Below are 27,088 nucleotides of genomic sequence, written 5' to 3' on the forward strand. Positions count from 1 at the left end.
CGACAATGCTAAGATTAGAACCAACTCTGTTTCAAGGGTTCTTCAAATCGCTTCCCTTCCCGTCCCATCGCTTCAGGGTTTTTCCCTTCCCATTGCTGTAGGGTTCTTCAGATCTATTGGCGGTGGTGATTGTCGCTTTATTTGGTTGCTTGTGGCTTCAATTGGCTTCGGCGGTGGTCTTGGCTTCGATTCGGCAGTGGTTGTAGCTTTGGAGGCGGTGGTTGGTCTCGTGAGAGGTTGAAATTGAGTTCTGGCGACTGTAGATCTGAATCGAACTCTCAAATCAATTTTGTTCTGAGGCAACATAGGTAGATTTGTCTGGGTTTTGAGATTGGAAATCTAAATATCTTTGATTTCCCTAGAATTTTATCTCTGCTACCATTTCTGTACAGCCTTCTCCATTGGCTAATCATACCAACCCACACAATGACTTTAGGTACCTTTCCTTCAACAACGACGAGGCCAGATCCCCATTCATTCTTTGCTGAATTCGAAATCCCCAATTTTCAACCTCAACCCCCAAACCATGGTCTTATTCAAGAAAGCTCAGGTATTTATCTTTATCTCTCTATTGTCATTTTCCGCTCCAATTTGGGAATTGAGATTACAAATTAGGGTTTTGAAGAGGTAAACATTGGTACTTTGATGATGGCGTGGTGGTTAATTGTGTATGGGAGTTGAGTTAGAATTAGATGGAATTGTGTTGATATGTAAGGGTCTATGGATACAAGCTTGGAACTTTGCTGTTATGGCTGGTGTCAATGCTGGGATATCTTATGTCATGATTAAATCCTTCATAGCTGTATTCGAGATAAAGTTATAACTTTTAGTATTGCCTTGAAATTGAAGTAGAGGTACTGCTAGGCAGAACTGGTAAATCATTTAGCTAAAAAGTCATCTCATTTTCTTTCCACAGGTATCCCATCACAGGTCATGCACTAAACTTGGAGTTATGACAGCTTCTCAGCGCAATATAAGGTAACATGGAGCTCAGCAACTATACAAATCTGCTAGTGCAAGTTAACTACCATGCATATTGAACCTTTTCAATCCTTTTGTTGCTCAAATTCTTAGTATTAGTTGCCAGTAGTGTTTATGGAATAATAGTCTTGATTTTCTTAATCATCTGCAAGTTTATATCTAGTTCTGGATTAACATGTGCGCATTTTGTTATCTGTTTTAGTGTTTTCTGTTGGGATTGTTTGTGTTTTTAAATTTGTGATTGTTTTGTTCGTATTCTATGTATTGAGGGAATCCATGATCATAGGAATAATGGGTTTTGGTTTATTTTTTGTGAAATTTAATTCAAGGTGAATCGGGTGACCATCTACGAGTTTTCTGTCAGGTGAATGTGATTCAATCACAGTTTTTGAATAATAGGTAGTACAATCTATACAGCATTTAAGTCTGAGCCAGTATAACATATTTGAATCTGAACTCTAAGCAGTGGTTTGCCCTGTAATATCTTGTCTTTCTAACAGAAGGAATGTTTATCAGACAACATTATTCTTATATGAACTTAGTACATGTTTGGTTGGCTTCTTCTAATTGTTACATCCCGGCCCTTACACGTTGCTATTTTCTCAAAATCAGTATTATATGCAGAATGAAGCTTGTAATGTATTTAATCACCATTCTTTAGCTAATAGTTCTGTTTCATACGGTGAAGGAAGTCTTGGCAACATCAAATACTTTGTTGGTCTTAATTGGTTTTGTACTTGAACTCTAGCTCTACAAGTTATGGGACTCTTAAGGCTTTTGTTTTTCAGGCCCAATATGTTGATTGGGGGATATAGGCATAATTGGGACCTGGTAAATACTTGGACTATATGCAAGATAAATAGCTCATGTATGTTTCTCTCAGTTGTTTGTTTTTTTTTTTTTCATTTGTACGACTTTGATATTAAGATTGTTTAACTGTTAATATGTTTCCAGGTGTGGGATGCAACTGCAGCTGATCCTAAATTGCTGGTCTTTTTGAAATCGTACAGGAATTTCTTACACACTGAATCTGGTAATTAGATCTACCTAGCTTTTCTAATGTTAATCATGAGAGATCACCATTGAAGAAAAACTGAAGATGTTAAGAAAAAGGCTGTTGGTTTTTACCTGTTTGATTGGTTTCTTGAGCTACAAAGAAGAAGATAATCTGCGAAAATAGATTTTGCTTCCTCAACTAGACCTCTTCCAATACTAGAGCAGAAAATTACTTTTGCCTCCAGGTTTACCTGAAAATCAATACAGAATAAGTGAGTATATTAATGCTAGGAAGTTAGTGATACCGAGCATTTTACAGTTTCAAAAGAACTCTACAATGTCCAGATTCTAGGAAATAAATTGATGGTTTGATATGATTTTTGCTGTCTCAGACACAGAGAAGTTCTATATTGAAGTCCAGGAAATTATACTTGCTAGGAACAATAAAACTTTTGATTGGGCTTTGAAAGCAAAAATGATGCTGGGAAAGAAAGCAATAGAAGCTGCTCGGGTCTTTGTTGAAGACACTGGACTTAGTGACTCTCTTACTGGCTACTGCTGAGGACTTTCTGGTTGAAAGAGAGGCAATGTTGCAGAAATTGTTTCCAACAAACGAGCTGATGCCAGGTACCATTAGTATATGCAAATAGAGATATTAGCACACTTATGCCTTTTTAATTGTGTACTATTATAATGAACCTTTGGTTATGTATCTCCTTTGAAATAATGATATTCGGCAGTTTTGGATGGGACTTGATTAATTGAATCGCTCTTTTTGGCCTTTGTGAATGGGAATATAATCAATTGACAGGTTGTAATTGTATACTTGTATGCTCAAATTAATTATGCTCTGTTATGGAATTATATATGCTCTGTTTTGGTAAATGTGATTGCATATATATATATATATGGAGAAGAAGAATTTGAGGAATAGCCTTGTAAGAATTAAATTTGTAATTTTTTTTATTTCTAAGAACTCATTATTTCATTGTTGTTGAACATTTTATCCATATTAAGATTGTTTAACTGTTAATATGTTTTCAGGTGTGGGATGCAACTGCAGCCGATCCTAAATTGCTGGTCTTTTTGAAATCGTACAGGAATTTCTTACACATTGAATCTGGTAATTAGATCTACCTAGCATAACGTACTTCCTTTTTTCTATTACTTTATTTGGCATACCCCTTTTGCGCATATGATAGTTGTGCACTCTGCATGGTAATGTGACGTGCACTCTGCATATAGAAATTACATGTGCACTGCATATATTAATTATTTATGGCAATGGTAGTTGTAATTAAGTTTTGATAATATACATATGCACTCTGCATATGATAGAGCAGATTCATGACTCTGTCCATGTATCCGTATATGGACTATTACAGATTCATAATTGTATGGACTTTTACTTTGTTCTTTTCCCTTTCTGGAAATCATCTTTTCAAGTGCAGAAGGCTAGCACTAGTTTATTCTGCTGTCTTTTGTATATTTGGATGCTAATATCTCTATATTACAGATATTCAAATGTTGATTTCATATTGTTGTCCTGCGAAGGCTGGCACTAGTTTATTTTGCTGTCTTTTGGATTATCACAAAATTTTATGTAGATCAGTGCATACCACAAACTGTTTCTTAATCTATAGATGCACAATTCTAGCAATCTACCTTGCTATGAGAACCTTGGTGGTAAAAAGAAAATGTGACAATTCAGTATCCTTTTGAGGCATGAAGTTTGACGTGGTGGTTTTGTTCTGCAGGGAGAAGTGGAAACCTATCTTTAAAACACACATTTCTGGCCAAGTTTGTCGTGGTGGTTTTGTTCTAAAAACAATGATCCAGGTTTGAAGGCTGCTTATAAACTGGACAATCAAGTGGAAGATGGAGCAGTGACGAAAGCTTTTGAAGTGATAGAGAGAAATTTGTTTAGGTAGAAGTTGTACTGAGGCTAGAAGTTGGTCTTTTTTGGGTTGGCCTTAATTGCAGTTCGCCTTATTTTGTGATCCCTTATTTTGTGGATACATCGGATCCATTTAGAATGCTATGGGATTATAACAGCTTTCTATTATGATTAAATTACCATTCTTTTGGTCATTTTTGCTTCCAGAATCTGAATTTTGCCATTACAACAATAGTAGGAAAATATGTCATCGGATGAGGTTTTTAGGGTACAATCAAACAAAATTTCTACAACTCAGACGACGGTTTGTATTGATATCATGGTCTCAAATGTCATGGTACAACAGTTTGAGTTATATGTGTCGTGTGAAAGCATACATGCACTGAATTTTTAAGTCATCACACCACATTTTCCTAAAAAGCGTGGTCTGAGTAGAAGTCACACCACGCTGGAATCCTAAAACCGTGGTATGAGTGGAAGTCACACCACGCTGGATTCCTAAAACAGTGGTATGAGTAGAAGTCACACCACGACATATTTCTGTCGACAGCATGTCAGCAGATCTGCCGGTCCATCAGACGACGAAGTCAGCTGCAAACCGTCGACCCAATGATCAGTATACGACGGTTGAAAACCGTAGTCTGACAGCGTTTCATCAGACGACGCCTCGATAGACCACGGAAATGCAAAACGTGAGACGACAGTTTTAAACCGTCGTGTGAAGCCTTTTGTGTAGTAGTGATGGTTCAGGAAACACGATCGTTAAGGAAGCTTAAGCGGAAAGCATCAGAGTGTGGAGTACGCCAGCATTTTCCAGGTACGGTGAGCTGTCCCTTCCTTGTTAGAGGCTTTTCGATATACGTGGAATGCTCTAGTATAATATTATGTTGCCTGCAACTATGTTTTTGGTTGCTCATTAGTCGATGCCTCATGATACCTATGTTTTCATAACTGATGATTGTTGATTGCGAAAACCGAGGCTAGACTTGCATGTTGAGATACTGTACCCTTTTGTATGTTTGTGTTTGTGACCTGAAAGTGAATGGGACCTAGACGTGTAGATTCCTAGGGATCCCACGATGTCGATAACCGTGAACCTCCGGAAGGGGCTGTGCTCTTATGTTTGTCAAGGAAAGGTGAGTACAAACAATGAACCAGTCATAGGAGACTCAGAGCCAGGAAATGGACACGTTCACTACTTGTAGCCATGAAGACAATAGAGTAGTTGGCCGGTTCTCGAAGGATGACGAACCAAGTCGGTCACCGATTTATTTTAGTTTAGCTGGCAGGTAAGTATCTCGGAGCTCCAAGTTGTGTGAAGCATGTTGCATATGATTTCTTGAAACGAAACAACTGTGATTGTTTTTGTTTGCATTTGTTTACTTGATTTTACAAATGCGCGCAACCTATATTTTAGTAGCTATGTTTTACTTATAGTTTTCAAACCTAACTAAGGTTGGGTCGGCCCCTATTGGGCTAGTGAGGACGAAATGCTCACCCCTACATTTCAGGTTACAACGACGTCATTCCGGACGATTTGGATTACAAGTGGGTCGTTGGCCGAGTTCGTGTGTTGCTGTTCCGGTTGCTTGAAGTTCTTCCCTTTTGGTATTCCATCGATTTACTCGGTTTTCATTCCATGTTGAACTTTGTGAGGTCCGCCTACCTGGGAGCGCACTTCACCCCTTTGTTTTATTGTTGTTGTTGAACTTTCCTTTCATTTCAGTTATGATGTAAGCCCTAAGGAGCCATAGTGCACTTGCCCACTTTATTTTTTTTAAAGCATTTCCAGACTTGTTCATTTGAGTATTGGGTTGTTGATTTAAAGTCCTTTCTTAAAAGTTTTCTTGGTCTCCTATTTTCTAAAAATTGTATTTTCAAAAAGGCCTTGTAGTATTAAGTTGGTAGGTCTATGGTACGTCTACGATGTATCGAGCTCCTATTGACTTAATATTATGACACTGTGGTATACCCATTCGGGTCGCCACACTACCTTTAATAAATTATGAAATTAATATACTCCCAAACAAATCAACTTCATACTCCAACAATTTCACATCAATTCTTATCTATTTTCATAAAATTATAGTAACCACTCTCATTCTAGAGTTCCACACCCAAGTTTGGTCCAGCTCCACAAAGTCCCTTCTTGCAGCCCTCCACTCATAAACTTGACAGAGACAAACAAAAATCATTTTAACCAAGTTCTAATCATCAGGTGATTAACCAAATTTTCATGTATCAATATCATCAAAGGAGAGCCCAACTAACTTCGACTCCAAATAAGACTAAAACAAATGGGGTTCACTCCTTTGACGAAGAACACAATAGCTGGGAAAAACTTCCTTTGATCACTCCTCCACAATTTTACCCGACACATAACAGGCCAATACATAGCACTTCGATTAAGAAACTTCCATTCCAATAATTTCAAGCAGAAGACTTGAAGATAAACACAAAACAGATTTCAATTCTCCATGAAGAAATAGCTCACCTTGTTATCTACTGGAATTCCAAGTAGTGAACGCCAGCGTTAACTCATCAACCAAACCGTTCCATGAATTGAACATAACCAACCTCCAATTCCAGTTCTAGGACGAGAATTGTTGTCAGGAGTGAACCCAAAAACACAAGAAAGCCGCTGTGAACAGTGAACTCCGACGAAGTCCGACGACACTGAAAAACACAAATCATCAATCCGTCAATACCCAACCGAAATCGAAAACTAATTATACGGACATGTAGAGCTCGAAGAGCAGGTCACACTTCATACCTCATGCACCACAAACGATCGCTGGAAAATGTTGCGGAACCGCCAGAAAGTTAGAAACTTTCGAGCCTCGAGAGCTCTGGGCTTCTCTCTACTTTTTCGAATTGTCGATCTAATCTAGGCTATATATATGGTCATTCCTTGAATGATTTTCAATAGCTCTAATTAAACAAATAAGAAACAGACAGCCAAGATTGTATTGGAACATTTTCCTTTTCCTTTAATAATTTTTTAAATTTCAGAAATTCGTAATAAATAGCTCCCATATCCAAAAATTTCTAGAAAATTATCACGAACTCGTCGTGAAGCGTACTTTAATATCAAACCTTTAAATCAAAACCTTCACCTCAAGAAGAATTTAGAAAATACCCTCAAAGGTCCTTAGCAATTATCGAGACTACAGATCAAATATCGAACTGTTTCACTTTAACTCCTTGAATATTTCCGGAACTCACATGTTGTTTTGATCGCCCACAAAACCTCCGGGAGTTTTGATGCCCAAAGGCCTTTGGCACCGTCTAGCTTCTTCTTTAGAATCTTCTTGATCATTTTGTTGATTGCTTCCACTTGGCCGTTCATTTGTGGGTGTGCTGGCGAGGCGTACATGATCTTAGTGCCCATGTTCTCGGTGTATGCCCTTAACTCATCATTATCAAACTGGGCCTCGTTATCCGTGGCAATATGTGATCCCCTGAAAAATTTTAGTTGATTTTTGAAGGTAAATTTTTTGCCAATAAAATTTTCGTATGGTGATTTAAGTGAAGGAATTTATTTCGAAAATTATCTTGCGTGCCGAAACTACAATTCGAGCCATTTAAGTATAGTTGGGCTTGACAGACTAACGAGTTACGATTATTGTCGAGACAAGGATTTATCAAAGTTGGTCCGAAGAAGAAGAAGAATTGGGCTTTATTGAAATTTCATATTTTTGGCCTAAGATGGAGTCGAGAAATGACTAAAGACGTCATTGACGAAAAATGATTAACGAAACAAAAACTGAAAACCCGAAGGAGGTTAGCTAAAGCATTCTGGGTAATTTGCCGAACGGGCAAGACAATCTTTCTGTACCTAAACTATAAATAGAAGGTTAGCAACTTGGATACCCCAGAACACCCAAAACTCTTCCTCTCTCTTCCTCTCAGCCACGATACTCTCTTTCTCCCCCGACCTCTCTCTTTCTCTTCTTCCCTCTGCCACCACCGGAGACTCATCTCTGGCCACCATCTCACCACACTGCCTCCACCAATCGACGCAGCACCCAAACCCGACAATAACCCGAGCCTTACCGTCGACATGCACCGCCGGCAGCCACCGCACGCGACCACCACATTCGCGAAGCCAACAATTTTAATTTGCCTCTCTGACAACAACCATTTCACCTCCTTGAAGCTTCAAAAACACGATTTGGTTTTCTCCTCCACAGTGTTGATCCTCCCGAGCACTCTATCGCCCAAAGGCTTAATCGAAGTGTACTGCAAAATTGGAATGACAAAATCATCATGTCAGATAAGGAACAAATAGCATGAGAACAAAAATTTATAGCCTCTCTTCTGAACAACGAAGCAAAGAGAATTCACAAGTGTATTGAGCTTGAAAACATAAAGAGGAGCTTGATTGGATACCTTGTATGTCTCAGGAATGGAATCGAGGAAATAGAGAAAGTGAGAAACCGAGATCAGGTTTAGATCTTGAGCTTCATCGAACTCAATCACACGGATCTGGACTAGAAGACCAAAACAATCGAATCCTCGAAGGCAGAGAGGGAGAAACCCAGAAAGAAGGAGGCGAGGGAGGAGAGACAGGCGGCGGCCGCGGCACAGCTAGGCTACTCAGTTCAGGACAGACGGCTGAACGTGATGATTGGAGGAGGAGTGGAGGAGAGCTGGAGTCTAGAGAGGCGACAGAAAGTATAGGGTGAAGAGTGAAGTAGATAAATTAGATTTGGGCCTTTAGGGTTGAAGATTCTGATTCAATGTGATCATACCTATGATAAGATTTTGAGCCTTATATTATAACCACTAATATAGGGACCCATGCTCTTTTATCTAAAACGGGCCTAAACGGGTTTTTTCATTTGTGAAAGTCAAGGCCCTGCCCGAATCGTTTATGTGAGAGTAGAGGCCCGGCCCGAACCGTTTTACTTACAAAAAAAATAGGGCGCGGCCCGTACGGGTTGGGCTTTGACGGACCGGTTCGGGCCTCCGGATTTTCTGGCTTAAATGCCCAGCCCTAGTTGTCTTGGTTTTGCTTTTCTAGTTTTTAATTGTGTGGTGGAAGACTTCAAGGGTAAACTTATAAAAATTTAACTTGTAGAGATATATATTTATATACAGATCCTATCCAGAGCGGAGCTCCGCTTTGAAATTAACTTGTGAAGTTCAAGTTTTGGGTCACTTTTCAGTCACATATCCACATCTCGACCGTTCAGTTTTTAGGTACTAGTGTATAGATCATCTCTGCAAATTTTCAGCCAAATTGATGATCGTTAAGGTATCTAACTCGCTTAAATCAATGGACGGACTGAATCTGTCAACCTGAACCGTACTAGCTTTAAGGAAGTTATCAATGCCTTAACGATCATCAATTTGACTGAAAATTTGCAGAGATGATCTATACACTAGTACCTAAAAACTGAACGGTCGAGATGTGGATATGCGACCGAAAAGTGACCTAAAACTAGAACTTCACACGTTAATTTTCAAAGCGGAGCTCCGCTCTAGATAGGATCTGATATATATATATATATATATATATATATATATTTTTTTTAAAGAAACTTGTAAAGATAATTAATCTACCATGCATGTGTTGAAGGCATTTCCTATAGTTAATTATCCTATAAAATGGCCGGTCACCAATCGCATTGTACTCGTCTTGGCTGTATTTGTTAGCATATTGTTCGATAATTTCATTTGTAAAATCACAACAAAATTTAATTCAAGGTGCTACTGAGTTGCTTTTATTGTAATAAGCATACGAAGTTACGATTACACATACGAAAATTACAACTAATGAATATAAAAAAGATAGGAGAGACACTATCCGCAATTAACAATTTGGTGATATGATGCACCGGCCAAACTACAAAATAGAAGTTTAAATTACTGGACGAGAAAAGTGTTAAGATGAGTAACCTACAGGTCCTCGAAATTAATATTGGAGTGGTACCCCCTATCTCTTATTCGCTTAACAATCTCTGAATGAACTTCTGTCTGATATCATGGATCGATCGATTGATCGGTGCTTGAACCATTCAAGCTGAAGCTATATACGGACTTGGGGGAGCTCTCTCGGATAGGACGTCTTCTGAAATGTGGTGTGGTGACGGATTAGGTTTCGGAGCTGGCGGTGGTGAAGGTTTTGGGGCATAATCATTATCTTTGTACTTCAAAAACCAGGTTTTCTGTAACCCTGCATACACTGCAAAATAGAAATTAATCAATTGGGTGGTGCTCAGAAGTTAGAAACTCATCATCCTACTAGATCCGTTGACATAGAAACCAACAAATTAAATTATTAATAAGAGAAGAAATAATATTTAATTATTTATAATTTCATGCTTAAAAATTTTGGGCTGATCATCACTGACAGTCTTTCTAGGCCGTACGACACATATAACCTAGGAATGAAACGAAATATGTCTAAAACTGTGAAGCTGTTTTTTTTTTTTTTTGGCTGGAAACGGGAGATTAAGAGAGACAAAAAGTCTCCTTAACTCCAGAATTTATTGAAAAAAGAATTACAATAGGAGGGGGAACAAACCAAACCTCCCAAGCAAAGCCAAATAACTAAACCAACACCAACTACTCAAAACGAAAGTTTGGTAGTCCTAGTGGGTCTGTATTACAATTAGCATGAATAAAAAAACTAGCCGAGTCCCACCAAATATGACTAACAGAGGATGAACCATAATTTGCTAAAATATCAGCAACATGATCAAAATATATACAATACTACACTACTAGGATTTGCCATGGGCTTGCTAATTGTGGCAAAACTGTGAAGACTAAAATTTCGACAGTCAACTACAATACTAGGATTTGCCGTGCAGTTTGCTTGTTAGTTGTAAAGTGTTAATATGGGCATCTGCTTTAGTCACTAAGTCCAGGAGGATGTATAATTAGAATTAGGCCTGTAGAAACAGGCCTGCTAAGATTTCAGCCAATTAGGCCGGACTGGTTAAAATATACAAGCAGTTCTTAGTTCCTTTTTGACCCAGCTAATTAACTAGCAAAACCAAGTTCCATGCTAGGTAAACCAGCAAATTATACATCTTGTGAAGTAGTTGTTAGTTCAGCCAAAGCAGATGTACCCAAAGAGATCTGTAATGAGCTGATAAGAACAATTAGAAAAATGGGATTGAGGATGGCCATCTTCATCTTCTTTGGAATGCTAGCTACTGGACTCGGTAGCCATATTTAATTATATATATACATAGAGAAGGTTAGGTATATATAATGACAGAATATGTATCACTCTCACTGACGTGCTTAACCTCCTCCTTCATTATATATCCTAATTTGCGAATTATTTGCGAACTAACGAAATTTTCAAAAAAACACCATTTTTCCAAATTATTCTTAAAGATTTGGAAACATTTGTCTTTTTTTTTTTTAAGTCAGCCAAATTATTCGCAAATACATAATAAAAAGCCACACATTAAAGAAATTAAAAAAATATTGTTTATTTTATTTTTTCAATTAAAAATGTCAAGTTGAAGATTAATTTTGAATTTTAAACTTGTATATTATTAATAGTATTATTTGCACTTTTCATTTTGTACATACCTCCAACAATATAGAGGATTTGCTACATCACCAAGCATAAGTAACACCCTCTTAGGGGGGCCCACAAGCCATGGTGGGGCCCAACCGAGACATGCATCCTGTAGCCCGATGTCCAAGCTACGCCAGGATAGTTGGAAGCGGCCAATACCTCTCCGGGAAGCCACCTTCCCGGCCTTGCCAACATGCCTCCACAATATGGCTTTCTAGACTAGAATAGTGGTTTTGTATTCCACATCTAAGAAAATGTAAATGAAAGAGGTTCCCTTACCTATAAAAGGGAACCCTCCTCCCACTTAAACATCATCTCATTACATCTCTTGTAATCCCCTTGAGCCGCAAGACCCAAACACACTAGTTAAACTTTCAAGTGGACGTAGTCTCCCGACAAGACTGGAGACGAACCACTATACTTCTTGTGTCTTTCTCTCTCACTCTCTAGTATTTACGTTAATTAAACCCCCTCGATCACTAACATTAACATTGGCGTCATCTGTGGGAAGCCAACACAAAGGCTTCATCACCTACCATGAACTTTGACCCGTAGGCGTCCAGTCAACGCTCGTTCAACATCAAATCAGGGATGGTCAACGCCTATCAGGGTTGGTCAACGCCCATTGGGGCCGATCAATGATTGGTCAACGCCAACAATAAAAGGTCAACGCTGCACTACCTTTGGGTGCCAATTTACTCTGGACACCCGCAAGTCTCCTTTGGGCACTCTTTTTTATCGGTCATCAGTGCCAGTTACAAAGCAAAATTAAGGCTGGGCACTGCCAAGTGCTTTGCAGCAACACCGATAAGCTCCACAAACAACGCCAATAAGCTCCAAAGCAAAAAAAAAAAAAAAAATTTACTGCTAGCAAGCAAAGCCAACTCGAGGCACCCTTCCGCCACGCAACCCAGTGCCAGCGCATAGCCTCCACCTGACAGCCCATCTCTGCCATGACTTCGCATTAAAATCATCTTCAAGATCCGCTGATGTCCTAAAAGCTCCGCTCTGCCGAGCACCACCGCTAGCCAAGGCTCCGCTCCGCCAAACTTCACCGTTGAGTTTGGCCGCTGACTAGAGCTCCACTGGTCAAACACCACCGCTGGCCACAACACCGCCAAACTTTCAACCTCCGCTAAATCGCTAGGCTTCATCCGCCAGCAGCGCACCTCCGTTGGGTAACTCCTCCGCTAAGCAGCACTTCCGCTGAGTAGCACCTCCGCTAGCTCGTTTAGCGCCAGCACCACCATCGAGCAGCCACAAAGCTCAGTCCTCGAGGGAGCAGAGCGTTGAACATTAATAACCAAACCTCACCGCTCACACCTGTACACCGCCAACAACAAACCATAAAACTTGCAATTAATCTAGACATGGGATCAGCGGTCACCTTCATTGTTGACACCCAGTAGCTCGCTGCCCGCTGCATCAGGCCGTTTTCAATTTTCATCACGCCTTATGGCCCTACGCATCGAGCTTCTATCACCGGTCAAAATGATCAATAAGCTAAGTCTTTCTTATCTGATCCTTATATACCAGCACCACGTGCTTCGGTTTTTTGCATAAATTGGGAGACACCTGCCTGCGTACACTCCACACACATCTATATATCTCTTTATGTATGGGCCACTTGTGCTGTTTCCATCAATTATGAACATATGCACCTTTACTGTTTCCACTTGTGTTGCCACTGTGGGTGGCGCGTGGAGCCGTGTAGGCCAGGTTTTTGGCTTCGGTTTTTAGCTAGTGAAATTCTATATTTGATCAAGAGCTTATATATATGAATTTGGTGAAGATTGGAGAAGTTTTGAATCGATTTCTATTTTATGAAGATTTAGAATTTCGATTATCTATTTAAGAGAATCTCAATACTACAAAAATTGAATCAGACGACAGTTAAAAACTGTCGTCTGATATAGAGGGTGGATGTCATCTATCTCAGTGACGTCTGATAAAGGTGCATTTAGAAAACTGTCGTCTGAATGACTCAGCATCCATGTCGACAGCATGTCGACAGGCTCTCGACAGCATTAACTGTTGTGTGAACTTTACTCAGATAACGGGCAACTTAAGCGTCTGTTGTATGTTTCCAATTAAGAAGTCGCTTTTTCCTATAGCCGTTGTGTGACTTACATTCAAACAACTGTTTTTTTATAGCATCAGTGATCTATTTTGAATTCAGACGACAATTTTGTGTTTTGTGGATGTTGTGAACATTCTGTACTCGACACAGTTGTGGTGTAACGCTTTGGACAATGCTTTTGATTCATTCATGTTGTCTGAATTGATATCCAACAATTATATGAGTAACAAATCTACTCAGACGACATTTTTTGCTTTTTGTTGTCCTGATTGTATGATTCACATTTAATAATGAAATCAAAAATCACCAAATAAACAGTAATTACCAATATATATTATATCTAATATTGTTATAATCCACATAATTGTACCTAAATGGATTAGACAATGCAAAATAAGGACCATATCTATAATACTCCAATACCAAAAGATGGAGCACATCTATACTACTCCATTAACAAAATAGGTCCAGAAATGTACTTTAAATTGTCACTTCGGAGCATAAAAACACATTTTCTCCCTATTTCACTCAGAGCTTCTACTGCATGAGTAACTACATACTTTACAGCTTGAGGATGTACGTTCTTCACCACATAACTTGTGATCTCATTACGCACTTCATCAATTTCCACTTGACCATAAACATGGTTGGCTCTCCTAGCCCACTGCACGTAACAGTTTAAAAGCACAATGAATTAAACTATTCATGCCATTTGATAAACTTTATACCAATCAATCGTACCTCTCAAATATCAATCCCATATCAATCGTACCTCTCAAATAAACTTTATACATGCCATTTGACAAGCCCATATCAATCGTACCTCTCAAATATCGAAAGATTGTCTTTATACCAATCTAATGGAGTTGCGTTGATGCGGGGCTATATCTAGCCAACAAGTTCATAATAATTGAGGGTCCGGTATTGTATTGTGCTAAGTACAATAATGCGCCTATTGTACATAAGTAAGCACTTCTGCTATTAACACGTCTTTGTCATCATCCCTGGGACGAAACGGATCCCTTTTAGGGCCAAGACTACGGACGACCATGGTGCATCTTTGACTTTATCAAAAATGTCTCTTGACACGGTATACAAGTTCTGAATTTAGACAAAACCGTGTTCTCCCAAGGTCATTCCTCTCAAACTTGGATTTCAGGTGTTCAGTGGTTTCCCTTAACTCTCAAGGGTTCCAATTATGTTTATCAACATAAACGGCGACAATTGCAAGTCCGGAACTTGTCATGGAAACGCGTGGGCATAGTTCATCATATCCCTTCCCAATCAAGTAGTCATTTTAGTGAGCATTTCAACCTCGTTGCAAATACGCTCCGTGGTCTAGAGCCACTTGACTTGGGTAAATGAAGTCCACAAGAACCTTGGTTATGTTCCATATCTAGATCCCCATAAAGATACGTAGTGACCACATTCATAAGCTGCATGTTCAGTTATTTGGAAACTACCAAACTGACAAGGTAGTGGAGTGCAATGACATCCATTATGAGAGAATATGTGTTCTCGTAGTCGATTCCAGGGCGTTGTGAGAAACCTTGCGCCATAAGGCGAGATTACCATCTCTTTTTCTCATCATGCTATCTAACGAAGACCTATTAATGTCAATAGGTTTTATGTTAGGAGGTGTTGGCATCTCAGGCCCGAAATCATTCATCTTCGTTAGTGAATCCAATTCAACCTGGATCGCATCTTTCCATTTAGGCCAATTTTCTCTACGTTGGCATTCTTCAACGGAGTAAGGTTCGATGTCATTGGTCTCAATAATTCCACATCCTCATGTACACTAGTGTAGTTCGTAGAGATCTCTATATTTTCAGGAACTGGTTCTAACATTGAGGCGTCCCCCAACGATGTCTCTCAGACATAACCACAATCCAAAATATTCTCATGAGACGGATTTTGAGTATCAATGAATCAAGTTGTGCCAAAATCGCTCTCTTCTTAGGGTGAGAATCCATCGAACCTATGGGTCTCCTACTCTCTCTAGCGGAACCCATGGCCTATGACGCCATTATGCCACCTTTGTGGCGTTACCATACCACTATCCATGGTAGTGGTGCAATACCCATCTTCGCTGGGTGGCACCATATCCTCCTGTGGGGACATCAATCCTTGCAGGCATGTTTGCAGCAGGTATATGTGATCTCGTCACTTTTAGGGGATCAAGATGAGACATAGTGGGGACAGAGCACGACAATTCATGTCGTTCCTGTTGAACATTGACGTTCTAATCTCCCCCTAACGACGGGAAGACTGTCTCATCAAAGTAACAATTCTCAAATCCAGCGAAATAGAGATCGCCTAGCAAGGGTTCTACATAGTGGACTTATATTTGGAGACTCATGTCCAACAAATATATATATGCTTTCGTTGCAATGACTCATGTTGATGCGCTGTGGCGGCGCAATTGGCACATGAACCGCACACTCAAATATGCATAAATACGAGATATTAGACTCGAACCTAATCACTAGCTGTAACGCAAATAAAAGTTGAGTGGCTGCTATGAGTCGTAGACGAATTAGCAAAGCTGCATGCAATATTGCATAACCCAAGCGGAAATATTGGTGCGCATTACCAATGTTCGGGCTACCATCGTAGTCGTTTAATGGTGGCTTTTGGTGTGTACATGGGAATATGATACTTGATATCAATACCCAATGATATGCAATAGTCATCGAAAATTGTCGATGTAAACTCTCTAGCATTATCAAGTCAAATTGACTGAATGGGATGATCTGGGTAGTGAGCCCGTAGCCATATGTTATGTGCTAGGAGTGTAGCATAAGCAGCATTACGAGTGGATAATGGCACAACACGTGACCAGCGTGTTTGCATATCAATCAACACCATAAAACATCTATACTGTCCGCAAGTTGGTTGATCAAATCCACAGAATTCCCTTAGATTCTTTGTGAGAATGGAAGTATTTCCTCAATCTCCTTTGCACAGGATGGTCTCAATCCTAAATAATAGGCTTTACAGAACGAAACATGGGCTTTATAATCAACCAATAAAGGTTTTGGTTAAGCCATAATGTCACAATAGACTTGAGAATTAGAGGGAGGAGTTTATGGCATCAATGCCATGTATTTGCCGCAGGGGTAGGCGGCGCTGGCCATGTATGGCCGGTCTTTGCACAATCATGGCGCCATGAGGAGCATGTGCAGCTCCTCGAACCAATTCTTGGTTCTTACTTTTCTTCGTTCTGAAAATGGATGTCCGTGTAAAGTCTTTAATACACCGATCATCATGTCAAAGCCTATATGTGTCAGAATCCCATAAGTTGTCTCTCATGACATGGTTGGATTCAATAACTCAAATAGTGGTTGCATACAACCCACTAGAGCGACACATAAGTTTCTCTAATACTCGTTTATGTCCGTAGTCATTAGAGGTGATGCAAAGGAACTCTGTCCATTCTCATAATGTGTTTCCACATGAAAACCAATGGATCTTATATAATAAAGTTCGAATTAAGGTATATCCAAGACATTAAGTAAAAGAATTGACACTTTATTAATAGCCAATGATTACATCAGAGTTTCCAAAATCTAATCCAAAATAAAATCAAAGTAAGACACATTGTAGTCACTCTATCCGTTTGGTAACTCCAATCAAATATGACCAGGAAAGTAGAGAGAGATGTTGGTGGAGCAAGGCTCTCTTAAGTATCAATAATCTCAATGACTTTCCTAGACATCACATTTTATTGGGTCCGCCACATAAGAAAGAGTTAATACAAATGTCATTTATTGACTAAGGCAAATTGCCATTACAAAAGTTCTTGGAAAAATAAAAGGACTAATCTAATCAAAGTCTGCTGCATCCTTGTGCACTTCATCTTCAGCTTTGAAGTCCTCTATGGTGAGATTGACATCTCCACCATCTTCTTCTTCTTCTTCCAGGTACACTTCTTGCTCTCTCAGGTCCCTATATGCCCTGTATCTTGCAGCTAGTTCCTCACTTGCCTTGCATTGCTTGAACCAATGCTCAATTGATCCACATCGATGACACTCATCATTGCGGTTGCCTCCCTTTAATTGAGGTGCACGTTGTGCACGTTGCGGGCGTTCCCTAGGAGGGTTGGTGCCACCACCACGACCCATTGAGCCACCATTACGGCTAGGGATACCACGACCTCCTCTCCCACGTGTGACATTACCACCACGTGTATTTCCTTCCTGATTAGGGCGGTTATATGGGCCCATACGTCCCTCATGTCCCCCATTCTTAGGGTACCGCTCCTTGCACCCTTCTTTGGGTGCATTATAATTCGCCTCATGAACGCTCTTAGTTCCAATGGGCCTTGAATTATAATTCCTCATGAGTATGTTATCATGTTTCTTAGCTACAGATATAACATTGATAAGCTAATGAAACCTCGTGATCCGTCCAGCATTGACTTCAGTACGGTATTGCTTTCATACCACAATGGCTGAAACGGGGAAGGTGGAGAGAGTTTTCTCAATTAACTCTTGCTCTGTGACAGGTTGCCCACAGAATCTCAACATGGATTGTAAGTGAAGAGCCTCTGAATTATATTCAGCAACAGATTTGAAGTCAGCAAAGCGCAGATTTTTCCACTGAACCTTCAAGTCAGGGAGGAGGGAATCTTGGACATTGCCAAAGCGTTCTTCTAGCGCTACCCATAGCTCTCTTGCATCCTTGATCGACATATACTCCAATCTGAGTGCCTTGTCCATATGGCGTCGCATCAAGATAACTGCTTGAGCATGCTTTGTAGATGTTCGGTTGAACATAAGATCCGGATTAGGTGCCTGGATTATGGGTAATATTCCCTTGGAAGTGAGATGATTCTCAACATCGGTTACCCAACTGTGGTAATCCGAGCCTGTTGAGTCAAGCATGGGAAAGTCGAGTCTAGGTTCATTTGACATCCTGAAAATAAGAAGAGAAGATATATTAGTTTCGGAGTTAAACTTCCACGAAAACTAAAACAATAAGATTTCCGAGCTATGCTACCAAGAAATCAATTTCCAAGAATCTCTTTTGAATTAGACCAAACAATAATGTTTTAATATGGTCACAATTTGATGCTTACGGACGCTCTTAGTCCAAGCATTGTGAATGCTCTTAGTTCACACGAACACTCTTAATTCGTTTAATTATGAACACTCTTAGTTCGTTAAGCGTGAATCCCCACAATTCCGCTTTGTTAAATACTCAAAATCATTTGGCAACATATATTCCAATATTCTGCATAAAATAAAAGAATTTAAAATACATGAAAGCAGCAACCTTAATTATAGAAACTTACGTGATTGTTCTTGGCTTGAAGACACGCGCGTGTTGATGCAGTCGTGTAGCTAAATTAGGATTGCTGGAATCTGGTCGGAAATTGGCAGTTGGTGGCTGCCCTTCTCCCTTCCCTTTTTTTCTTCTTCCTCCCTTTTTTTTTTCTTTTTTTTCCTTTCCGGGCCCAGTCCTTCTCCTTTTTTTTTTTTCTTTTTGTTTCTTCTGGGCCGGCCGGGTCCTTTCCTTTTCTTCTTTTCCTTTTTTTTTCTTGGGTCGGGTCCCTTCTTTTTCTGTTTTTTTTTTCTTTCGGTCTTCCTCCCTTTTTTTTGCGACTTCCTCTGGTTCTTCTCCCTGCAGTTCGCCGGTGTTGCGGTGGCAGAGGGAGGCTGATCGAATGTGCTGCGGTGTGTGGAGGGAGGCTGATCGGAGGTGCTGCAGATCGGAGGCCTGGGCTGCTGCTGCAGTTCGACGTGCTGGTGTGATCGCAGATGGCGGCCTGGGCTGCTGGGCTTCTAGGAGCGGAGGCGCTGGGGAGGAGGCCGGCCGGGCTGGGCTGATGGGTTTGCAGGTACTGCTAGAGAGGTGAGGCTGAGACTGAGGCCGGAATGGAGGATTTTTTTCTTTTTTCTTTTTTGTTTTTGGGTTGGCGGCAGAGAAGAAAAAAGTTTTTTTCTTCTAGGGTTTTTTTTTCTTTTTCTGAAGCTAGGGTTAGAACTCGTGCTGATAACGTGTTGTAGGGGAATAGAATTGTGTGTTTATTATTAATAATAGGAGCCCTTATATAGGGAGTTACAACATACACAAAAGGTAATAGAATCCGAATACATTGAATACCTAGAACCTTCTCCTATTACAACTCTAAACCCTAGTTTGTAGAGGCACACATAATGTCGACATCTTTCAACAGTTTAAACCAAATGAACATATATCATGCAACCTCTACATATTTTCTTTGAAAGAAAGAAAAAAAATATTGAAGATAAAATATTAAGTATAATCCGGAAGGGGGAGTTCAAAGATCATGGCATGCAAGGGGTACATTAAAAGTATGAATGGTAGAAGAACCATATGCTAAACATTGAGCCACATGGTTAGACTCACGGTTAATGTGCCAAATGAAAGACCGGGAACAAAATCAAGGAGATGTCGGACATGCTCATAGGTGGGTGCAAGTGATCAAGAGATTCAGACTCCTGAACTATGGGGCCATGGGGGATGAGTCAGACTCAAAGCGAACCAGAGCCAACCCTCGATCGATAGCAAACTGGGAAGCAACCTCGAGTGATCGTGTATAAACATAGTACAAATCTTTTATGTTGTTCATTGTTAACTACTCAAAACTAATCATTTCAACTTTACCGTCCGTGTTACCTAAGTTCTGAATGGTAACTTCCCCGGTCCATTGGTCAAGTTCTTGGCTAAAGCTAGCTCTCGGCCTAATATTGTTCTAGCTCATTGGTTGTTAAACGAGATGTTTTTGTATGGTTTCACATAGGAGCATAGGTATCTTCTTTGGCAGGTCTTGTTAGTTCAATTTGTGGAGCTAGTGCCTTCTGCGCCTTTTGCCTTTGCCTCTGTAAAAATGCTTACCATAATTTGAAATGCTTATCATCATCACCAACTCTGACCATCTGTTGTGCAACAACCTCAAGTTTTCTTACTATCCTACAGAATAGCTCGAAGCTGCTTCCCAAATATTGGATTGTATCTGAAATTTTTATGCTGGAGATCATCCCTTGCTTAAAACATGTTCAAGCGGATCAAAATTACAAGTGTGAATCAATGTTTAAAAACTATTAGGCAGTAAGCGGGCGGTGGGGAGAAGCCTTCCTCATAGACGCTTAGGCAGATGTTTAGTTTATTTCAACTTTATTATACAACATATAAATAAGTGAAAAAACTATACTTAATAGAATAATTAATTGAAAGCATAAGAAAAACATTAAGCATGCAATGAGTACTTATAAATATAGAGTTCTTTTTAAGTTATTTGACAAAAAACTTAATTTGAGTATCTTTTACTATTTTTTGAACCCGGTCCGTCTAGACGCCGCTCAGATAAATCGAGGTGGCTGGTCACTGCCTAGCGCCTAGATGGCCGTCTAGGGGGATTTTTAGAATATTGGCATGAATTGGTTGTTTACTTTGAGTGACTTCGTAACATATGCAAAATATGAAAATAATTATTTTGATCTAGTCAAAGAGAATCATGGAGATTTCATTTAAAAGGTAAATCCTTCTGAAAGAAAGAAAGATAGATCCTACATACATTAATATTTGGTTCAACGGTTTCAGCAGTCCCAAACAATGAGTGGCATAAGTACTTAATTTAGTGAGTTTTCACTTTTCAGTATGATTAACAATGTGAAACCTGTCGTTATCGGTAGATTTTTCATTTCCAGATTTCCATTACGTGATTCTAGTATCATGAACACATTATTGTACAACATGATTGAAGGTTTATGTCATAACATACATGTATGAAAATTCACAAGCTGCTGGTCTATATCTATATATAGGCACCTATACAGGATTCAATTCTCTGGTCCTTTATCCATGAAAATCCAGAGATATATAATTCTTCATAATTAATTAGACAGAGAAAGCATGCTAACCTTTTTTCTTTTTGAATAAAGGTAATTTTGAGTGCGCTAAGACCAACTAAATATCACAAGGTATGGGGCCAGTTTAAGTCAAAGCTTCTAGGAGCTTGCTTGAATGGAAATGTAAAAGAAAACATGCAACCATTTGTGCCATTTTTCAGAACAAGTAGGTGTTAGGAGATTTCCACTACTACCTGTGTCCATTGGAACATGCACTGAATTGTGGTTTTAGAAATCTGGTCGTGTAACTTCAAGTGATCACTTTGAAGTTTGAACAATGAAAAGGTGGAAGTTTTGTAATGGATCAAAATACATGATAGACCAATTTCATAGAGTAGCTTACCACACTGGTATGAAATGGGTTAACCACGGCACAAAAGGTTTGCACTAGATGTATTAATACGTTGATTTACTGCAGACTACCCGGAAGTTTGAAGCTAAATCTACAAAATCGAACTTCAGTCATTTGGCACCCTTCATTTGTTTTCTCCAATGTCAGCTTTCCTCAACTAACTGTCCCCAGCATCTGCATCTCAATCTGAATTTGTTCATTTACCAAACTCAATTTGTACTTGAAAAGGATTTAAGATTTAGCTTAAAATCACCAATTGGAGCCACGAAGTTGAAGTGGAATGTATGCTGACATTATCTTCTTTCAGAGTCAATCTATTCAAACAAGTAATGAGAGCTCTCTAGTCCTCTGACTCGGTGGCCTAATACACAAGCAGCAATTATAGCACTAGAATATATTAAATGTCAACTTCCCCCGCCCCCATCTCTTCTCTATTATGCTTCCATGTCACCATATGTGCATGTGTGTTTCACCTTCTAACATTTTTTGATCGCATGCCCTACCAATATAGGAAAATCTTCCATGAATCTAGCACCATCCTAATAAATGGCCCTATGTATGGCTACCAATTTATATATGTCCAGTTGATTATCTACCATCATGGTGCAAATGTAACCACTTTAAGAAAAGGATAAAGAGTTTCCACAGTCCCTCCACAAATCATAACCCCCATTGAATTCTCCTTCAAAAATATCATTTTCCACCTTCCCATCCAACCAAATTTCTCTCTTTGATCTCCAATGACTGTGCAACACTCTTAAAATGTTTTTTTTTAAGTCTTCAACTATTGCCTAGTTCTTGCTCTGAATCACAATGAGAGTAGAAGAGAAGAAAATTATTGTCAGGCTCTTTCAGTTTACCAGTATGGTCTTCATCAAAACCATTTTCTTTCTTCTATTACAGCATTTTGTTGTTACATCTTGTAATGCAGTTATAGGTCATCACCACAATCCTCATCACTCTTTGCTTAGAGATAAGGCTGCTCTTCTACAGTTCAAGAAGGCCATTACATATGATCCAAATTCCACTCTAGCTAATTGGAATGAAGCTACTGATGTTTGCAACTACACCGGTGTTGGGTGCAACAAAAAGCATCATCGTGTAACTATACTCCTTCTGCATAATCGTAAACTTGTAGGGCAGCTTTCACCTATCATTTCAAATCTAACCCGCCTTCGTTACTTGGAGCTTGTAGGCAATCACTTTTATGGAACTATCCCTCCTGAACTTTCCTTACTCAGACACCTACATCATCTACGGATTGAGGGGAACAACTTTCGTGGTTCTATACCAGATTCCTTAGTCCTTCCTTCACAACTCACAGTTGTTACTCTTTTGCAAAACAATTTCTCTGGTGCAGTTCCACCTGCTCTCTTCTCCAACTGCTCTCTGTTAAGGGTGTTCGACCTTTCCAACAACTTTCTTTCAGGGAAAATTCCAAGAGAAATTGGAAATTGTCCAAACCTATGGACCCTCAATTTATACAACAATCAATTCACTGGAGAAATTCCTCTCTCTTTGACTAATACCTCACTGGTCAATTTAGATGTTGAGTTCAATCATCTTTCAGGTGAATTGCCCGTCAAACTTGTGGAAAACTTGCCTGATATTCTCTATCTTCACTTATCAAATAATAATATGGTAAGCCATGATGGAAACACCAATCTCGATCCATTCTTCACTGCCCTTGCAAATTGCATTAGTCTAGAGGAGCTTGAACTGGCGAGTATGGGACTTGGAGGAATATTACCTAGTTCCATTGGCGGACTTGGTGTCAACTTTACATACCTGTTGCTGCAAGAAAACAAGATCATTGGATCAGTTCCTTCAAATATAGGTAATTTATCCAAGCTTGTGGTCCTGAATTTGACCTCCAATCTTATGAATGGAACAATTTCAGCAAACATAAGTCAGTTGTCACACTTGGAACAGCTTTTCTTATCTCACAACTTTTTCACCAGCACGATACCAGAAGCACTTGGCCATCTTCCTCATCTTGGTCTGCTTGATCTGTCTCATAATTCGTTCTTCGGGGATATCCCAAGCGGTCTAGGAAATTTGGCCATGCTGAATTATCTGTTCCTCAACAACAACCTCCTATCTGGAACCATTCCTCCATCATTAGGACGCTGCACAGAACTGTACAAGCTTGACTTATCATTCAACAGATTGGCAGGGGCCATCCCCCCGGAATTATCAGGTTTGAATGAGATCAGAATTTTCATAAACCTCTCACACAATCACCTTGAAGGGTCCATACCGATTGAGCTCAGCAAGCTAGAAGATGTTCAAGAGATGGATCTCTCATCAAATAACCTAAGCGGGAGTATCTTTCCACAGATATCAAGCTGTATCGCACTGACGCTCATAAACTTCTCACACAATGCTTTGGAAGGGAGCCTTCCGGATTTCATAGGTGAGCTAAAGAACCTTGTGTCTCTTGATGTTTCAGATAACCACTTGTCAGGAAGGATTCCCCTAAGCCTCAACAAGAGTCTAACACTCACATATCTAAATCTTTCATTTAATGACTTCAAAGGAATGGTTCCTTCTGGTGGCATCTTTGAATCAGTGTCATATACCTCTTTCTTAGGCAATAAACATCTTTGTGGTAAAGTTGCTGCGAAACATGTTTGCCCTCGGACAAAGCATTTGTTTCGCTCCCGCATATTCATAATCATGTTTGTCATAGTCATATTCATTTCAACATCCTTATCAATCATATGCTGTGTGATTGCATTCCGCCGCATTAAGGTGCTGATTTCATCCCAGAGGGCTGCAACCGTAAAGAAACCAACACAACCTGAAGTGATTCAGAATTTCCCAAGAGTTACATACCGAGATCTGTCAGAGGCCACCGGTGGATTTGATGATCAGAGACTGATTGGCACGGGGAGCTATGGACGTGTCTACAGGGGAGTCCTTCCAGATGGGACAACCATAGCAGTCAAGGTGTTACATTTACAATCTGGAAATTCAACAAAAAGTTTTAACAGAGAATGCCAAGTCTTAAGGAGAATTAGGCACAGGAACCTTATAAGGATCATAACAGCTTGCAGCCTACCTGATTTCAAGGCTATTGTTCTTCCTTATATGGCAAATGGTAGCTTGGATAGCCGTCTCTATCCACATTCACAAGCCGGTCTAGGTTCAGGCTCTTCTGATCTGAGTCTCATTCAGAGGGTCAATATTTGTAGCGACATCGCGGAAGGGATGGCCTATCTTCATCATTACTCTCCGGTCAGAGTTATACACTGTGACCTGAAACCAAGCAATGTTCTTCTCAACGATGGCATGACTGCTTTAGTTTCTGATTTTGGGATTGCAAGATTAGTGATAGCCGGAGGAGGAGTGGGAAATGCAGGTCTTGAGAACATGGGAAACTCTACTGCAAGTTTATTATGTGGATCTATTGGATACATAGCACCAGGTAGAGATTTATCCCTCCTCTGTTTAAGCATTGTAAACCAAACATATACTTATCAAGCAGGCAATTCAAGCTTGTAACCAAGTTAGTTATAATTCCAAGTACTAAATGCGGTCCAAAATGCAGCTCCATGATAACCACATCCCATTTCTTTTGTTAATTGTATGCAGAGTATGGGTTTGGATCGAACACATCTACAAAAGGCGATGTTTACAGCTTCGGTGTTCTTGTTCTCGAGATGGTGACAAGAAAAAGGCCGACAGATGACATGTTTGTTGGGGGACTAAGCCTGCACAGCTGGGTAAAGAACCATTATCATGGAAGGGTTGACAAAGTGCTCGACTCTTCCTTGGTGAGAGCTTCTAGAGATCAGCCACCTGAGATGAAAAAAATGTGGGATGTTGCCATAGGAGAAATGATAGAGTTGGGTATTCTCTGCACTCAGGAGTCCCCTTCCACTAGGCCTACAATGCTCGATGCTGCAGATGATTTGGATCGGCTGAAGAGATATCTTGGTGGGGATACTACTGCAACATTTGCCTCTTCATTAGGAATTTCTTCGTCTACCCTAGATGACGACTAGCATCTACCCTGTAACTTCTGTAGAAAAATTGAGATGCTGTTGTCATTTACTTTTATCATGGATTTGAACTTACGACGACTGAGTGATATTGTCTTGCAAACTGCATAAGATCTCTTCAATTCTTGACTGTAAAGGACAAGAACAAGTGGCTAGTTGGATTTGAAAGTGGTGTCGTCACTAGACAAACATAGCTGAATTATGTCAGTCCAATTAGCATCTCGTATGAAACAAGTCAGCATTCATCATAGGTGATGATTAGTACAAGATTCTGATAAAACAGAAAATCTACAGTGACAACCTAGTATAAACACATAGCAGGGATACAGTATTTAGTATCTCAAAAGTGATAACAGATATGGAGGTTAATCCAATCAGAACTATATTACTGGTATTCTCATAATAAAGCAGAAATAGTAGCCAAACAAACCCATGCTGGAATAATATTTCTATTTGGGGCTTTAGTGGTGTTTATTCTTTTAATCAATTATCAATGATGATTGGGTGCACTACACTGTGCTCTTCCCACCTATGCATATGCGACTGTAACAATTAAGTTGAGTGGGCGATGGTTATTTGTACAATGACCACTATTGTGAACCTAATATAAGATGGCCTAGGACACCCAAGTTGTAGAAAATGGCATATTTAATAATTAATTAGATTGAAAAGAATGATTAAGAAGCAAAGCTCTGCTTTGTTAGAGATTATTGTGAGTTTAATAACCAGAAAACCATTGGTCCTAACATCAGCAAGCATATTGAAAATATGCAAAACCTAGTAGCCTGACATAGTAGAGATAATATGAAAGATACTGAACTGAGACCCAAAAAAAGTGAATGCCATATGAAAGGGCATCAAAAGAGAAAACAATCAAAAACACAATGATTACCAATACATGATTGTGCTCAGTGACATAACCTACTAACCAGTAGTGACTCAGCATCAAACAAGTTCTTTGTCATCAAAATAGAATGCAGATGATAATTTTCCACTTGCAGATCAGACAGTCATTGTAGACTCCAAATTGTTGATACAGTAATCACAAATTGACAAAAGATTGCGAATGAGTCTAAATTGACTTTCTCTAGTGCCAGTAGCATTGTGCTATATATAGATTTATATGAACGCTCTTGAAGTTTGCTGCTTATTGTGATATTGTCAAATGTCAACCAAAAAGTTCAGGGTGTACCATTTCCGCATGTCATGATCTTGTAAAAGATGTGCTGTTTCCAGTGGCTTCCAGCATAAAACTATAGTTATCACCATCTCATATTCTCTGGTGCTAAATGATTGAACACAGAAGATATCAACTTATGGCAATACCATACACATATAACATTGATATGAGC

At 39.6% G+C, this 27,088-nt stretch overlaps 2 protein-coding genes across 8 annotated transcripts; both read left to right on the forward strand.

The window, feature by feature from the left end:
- The first annotated feature begins 332 nt into the window (after positions 1–332).
- On the forward strand, positions 333–4,068 carry LOC112189301. 7 transcript variants are annotated; one of them, XM_040515145.1, is made up of 7 exons: positions 334–550; positions 917–978; positions 1,770–1,812; positions 1,936–2,014; positions 2,370–2,604; positions 3,022–3,100; positions 3,735–4,068. In XM_040515145.1, the coding sequence occupies exons 1-5, from the start codon at positions 527–529 to the stop codon at positions 2,537–2,539; spliced, it is 378 nt and encodes a 125-aa protein (XP_040371079.1). In that variant the 5' UTR covers positions 334–526; the 3' UTR covers positions 2,540–2,604; positions 3,022–3,100; positions 3,735–4,068. The 7 variants fall into 7 exon arrangements, 2 of the variants coding, with proteins under 2 accessions (XP_040371080.1, XP_040371079.1); XR_005807003.1 differs by lacking the exon at positions 3,735–4,068 and having other exon boundaries at positions 333–550; positions 1,730–1,849; positions 3,022–3,058; XM_040515146.1 differs by lacking the exons at positions 3,022–3,100; positions 3,735–4,068 and adding an exon at positions 2,718–2,933 and having other exon boundaries at positions 333–550.
- Positions 4,069–21,615: 17,547 nt separating this feature from the next.
- Positions 21,616–26,020, forward strand: LOC112186026 (putative leucine-rich repeat receptor-like serine/threonine-protein kinase At2g24130). Its single transcript, XM_024324378.2, has 2 exons — positions 21,616–25,159; positions 25,327–26,020. Exons 1-2 carry the CDS (start codon positions 22,543–22,545, stop codon positions 25,737–25,739), a joined length of 3,030 nt encoding a protein of 1,009 aa, XP_024180146.1. The 5' UTR covers positions 21,616–22,542; the 3' UTR covers positions 25,740–26,020.
- Positions 26,021–27,088: the final 1,068 nt, after the last annotated feature.

This window comes from Rosa chinensis, chromosome 2 (assembly GCF_002994745.2).
Source record: "Rosa chinensis cultivar Old Blush chromosome 2, RchiOBHm-V2, whole genome shotgun sequence".
NCBI classification, from domain to species: Eukaryota; Viridiplantae; Streptophyta; class Magnoliopsida; order Rosales; family Rosaceae; genus Rosa; species Rosa chinensis.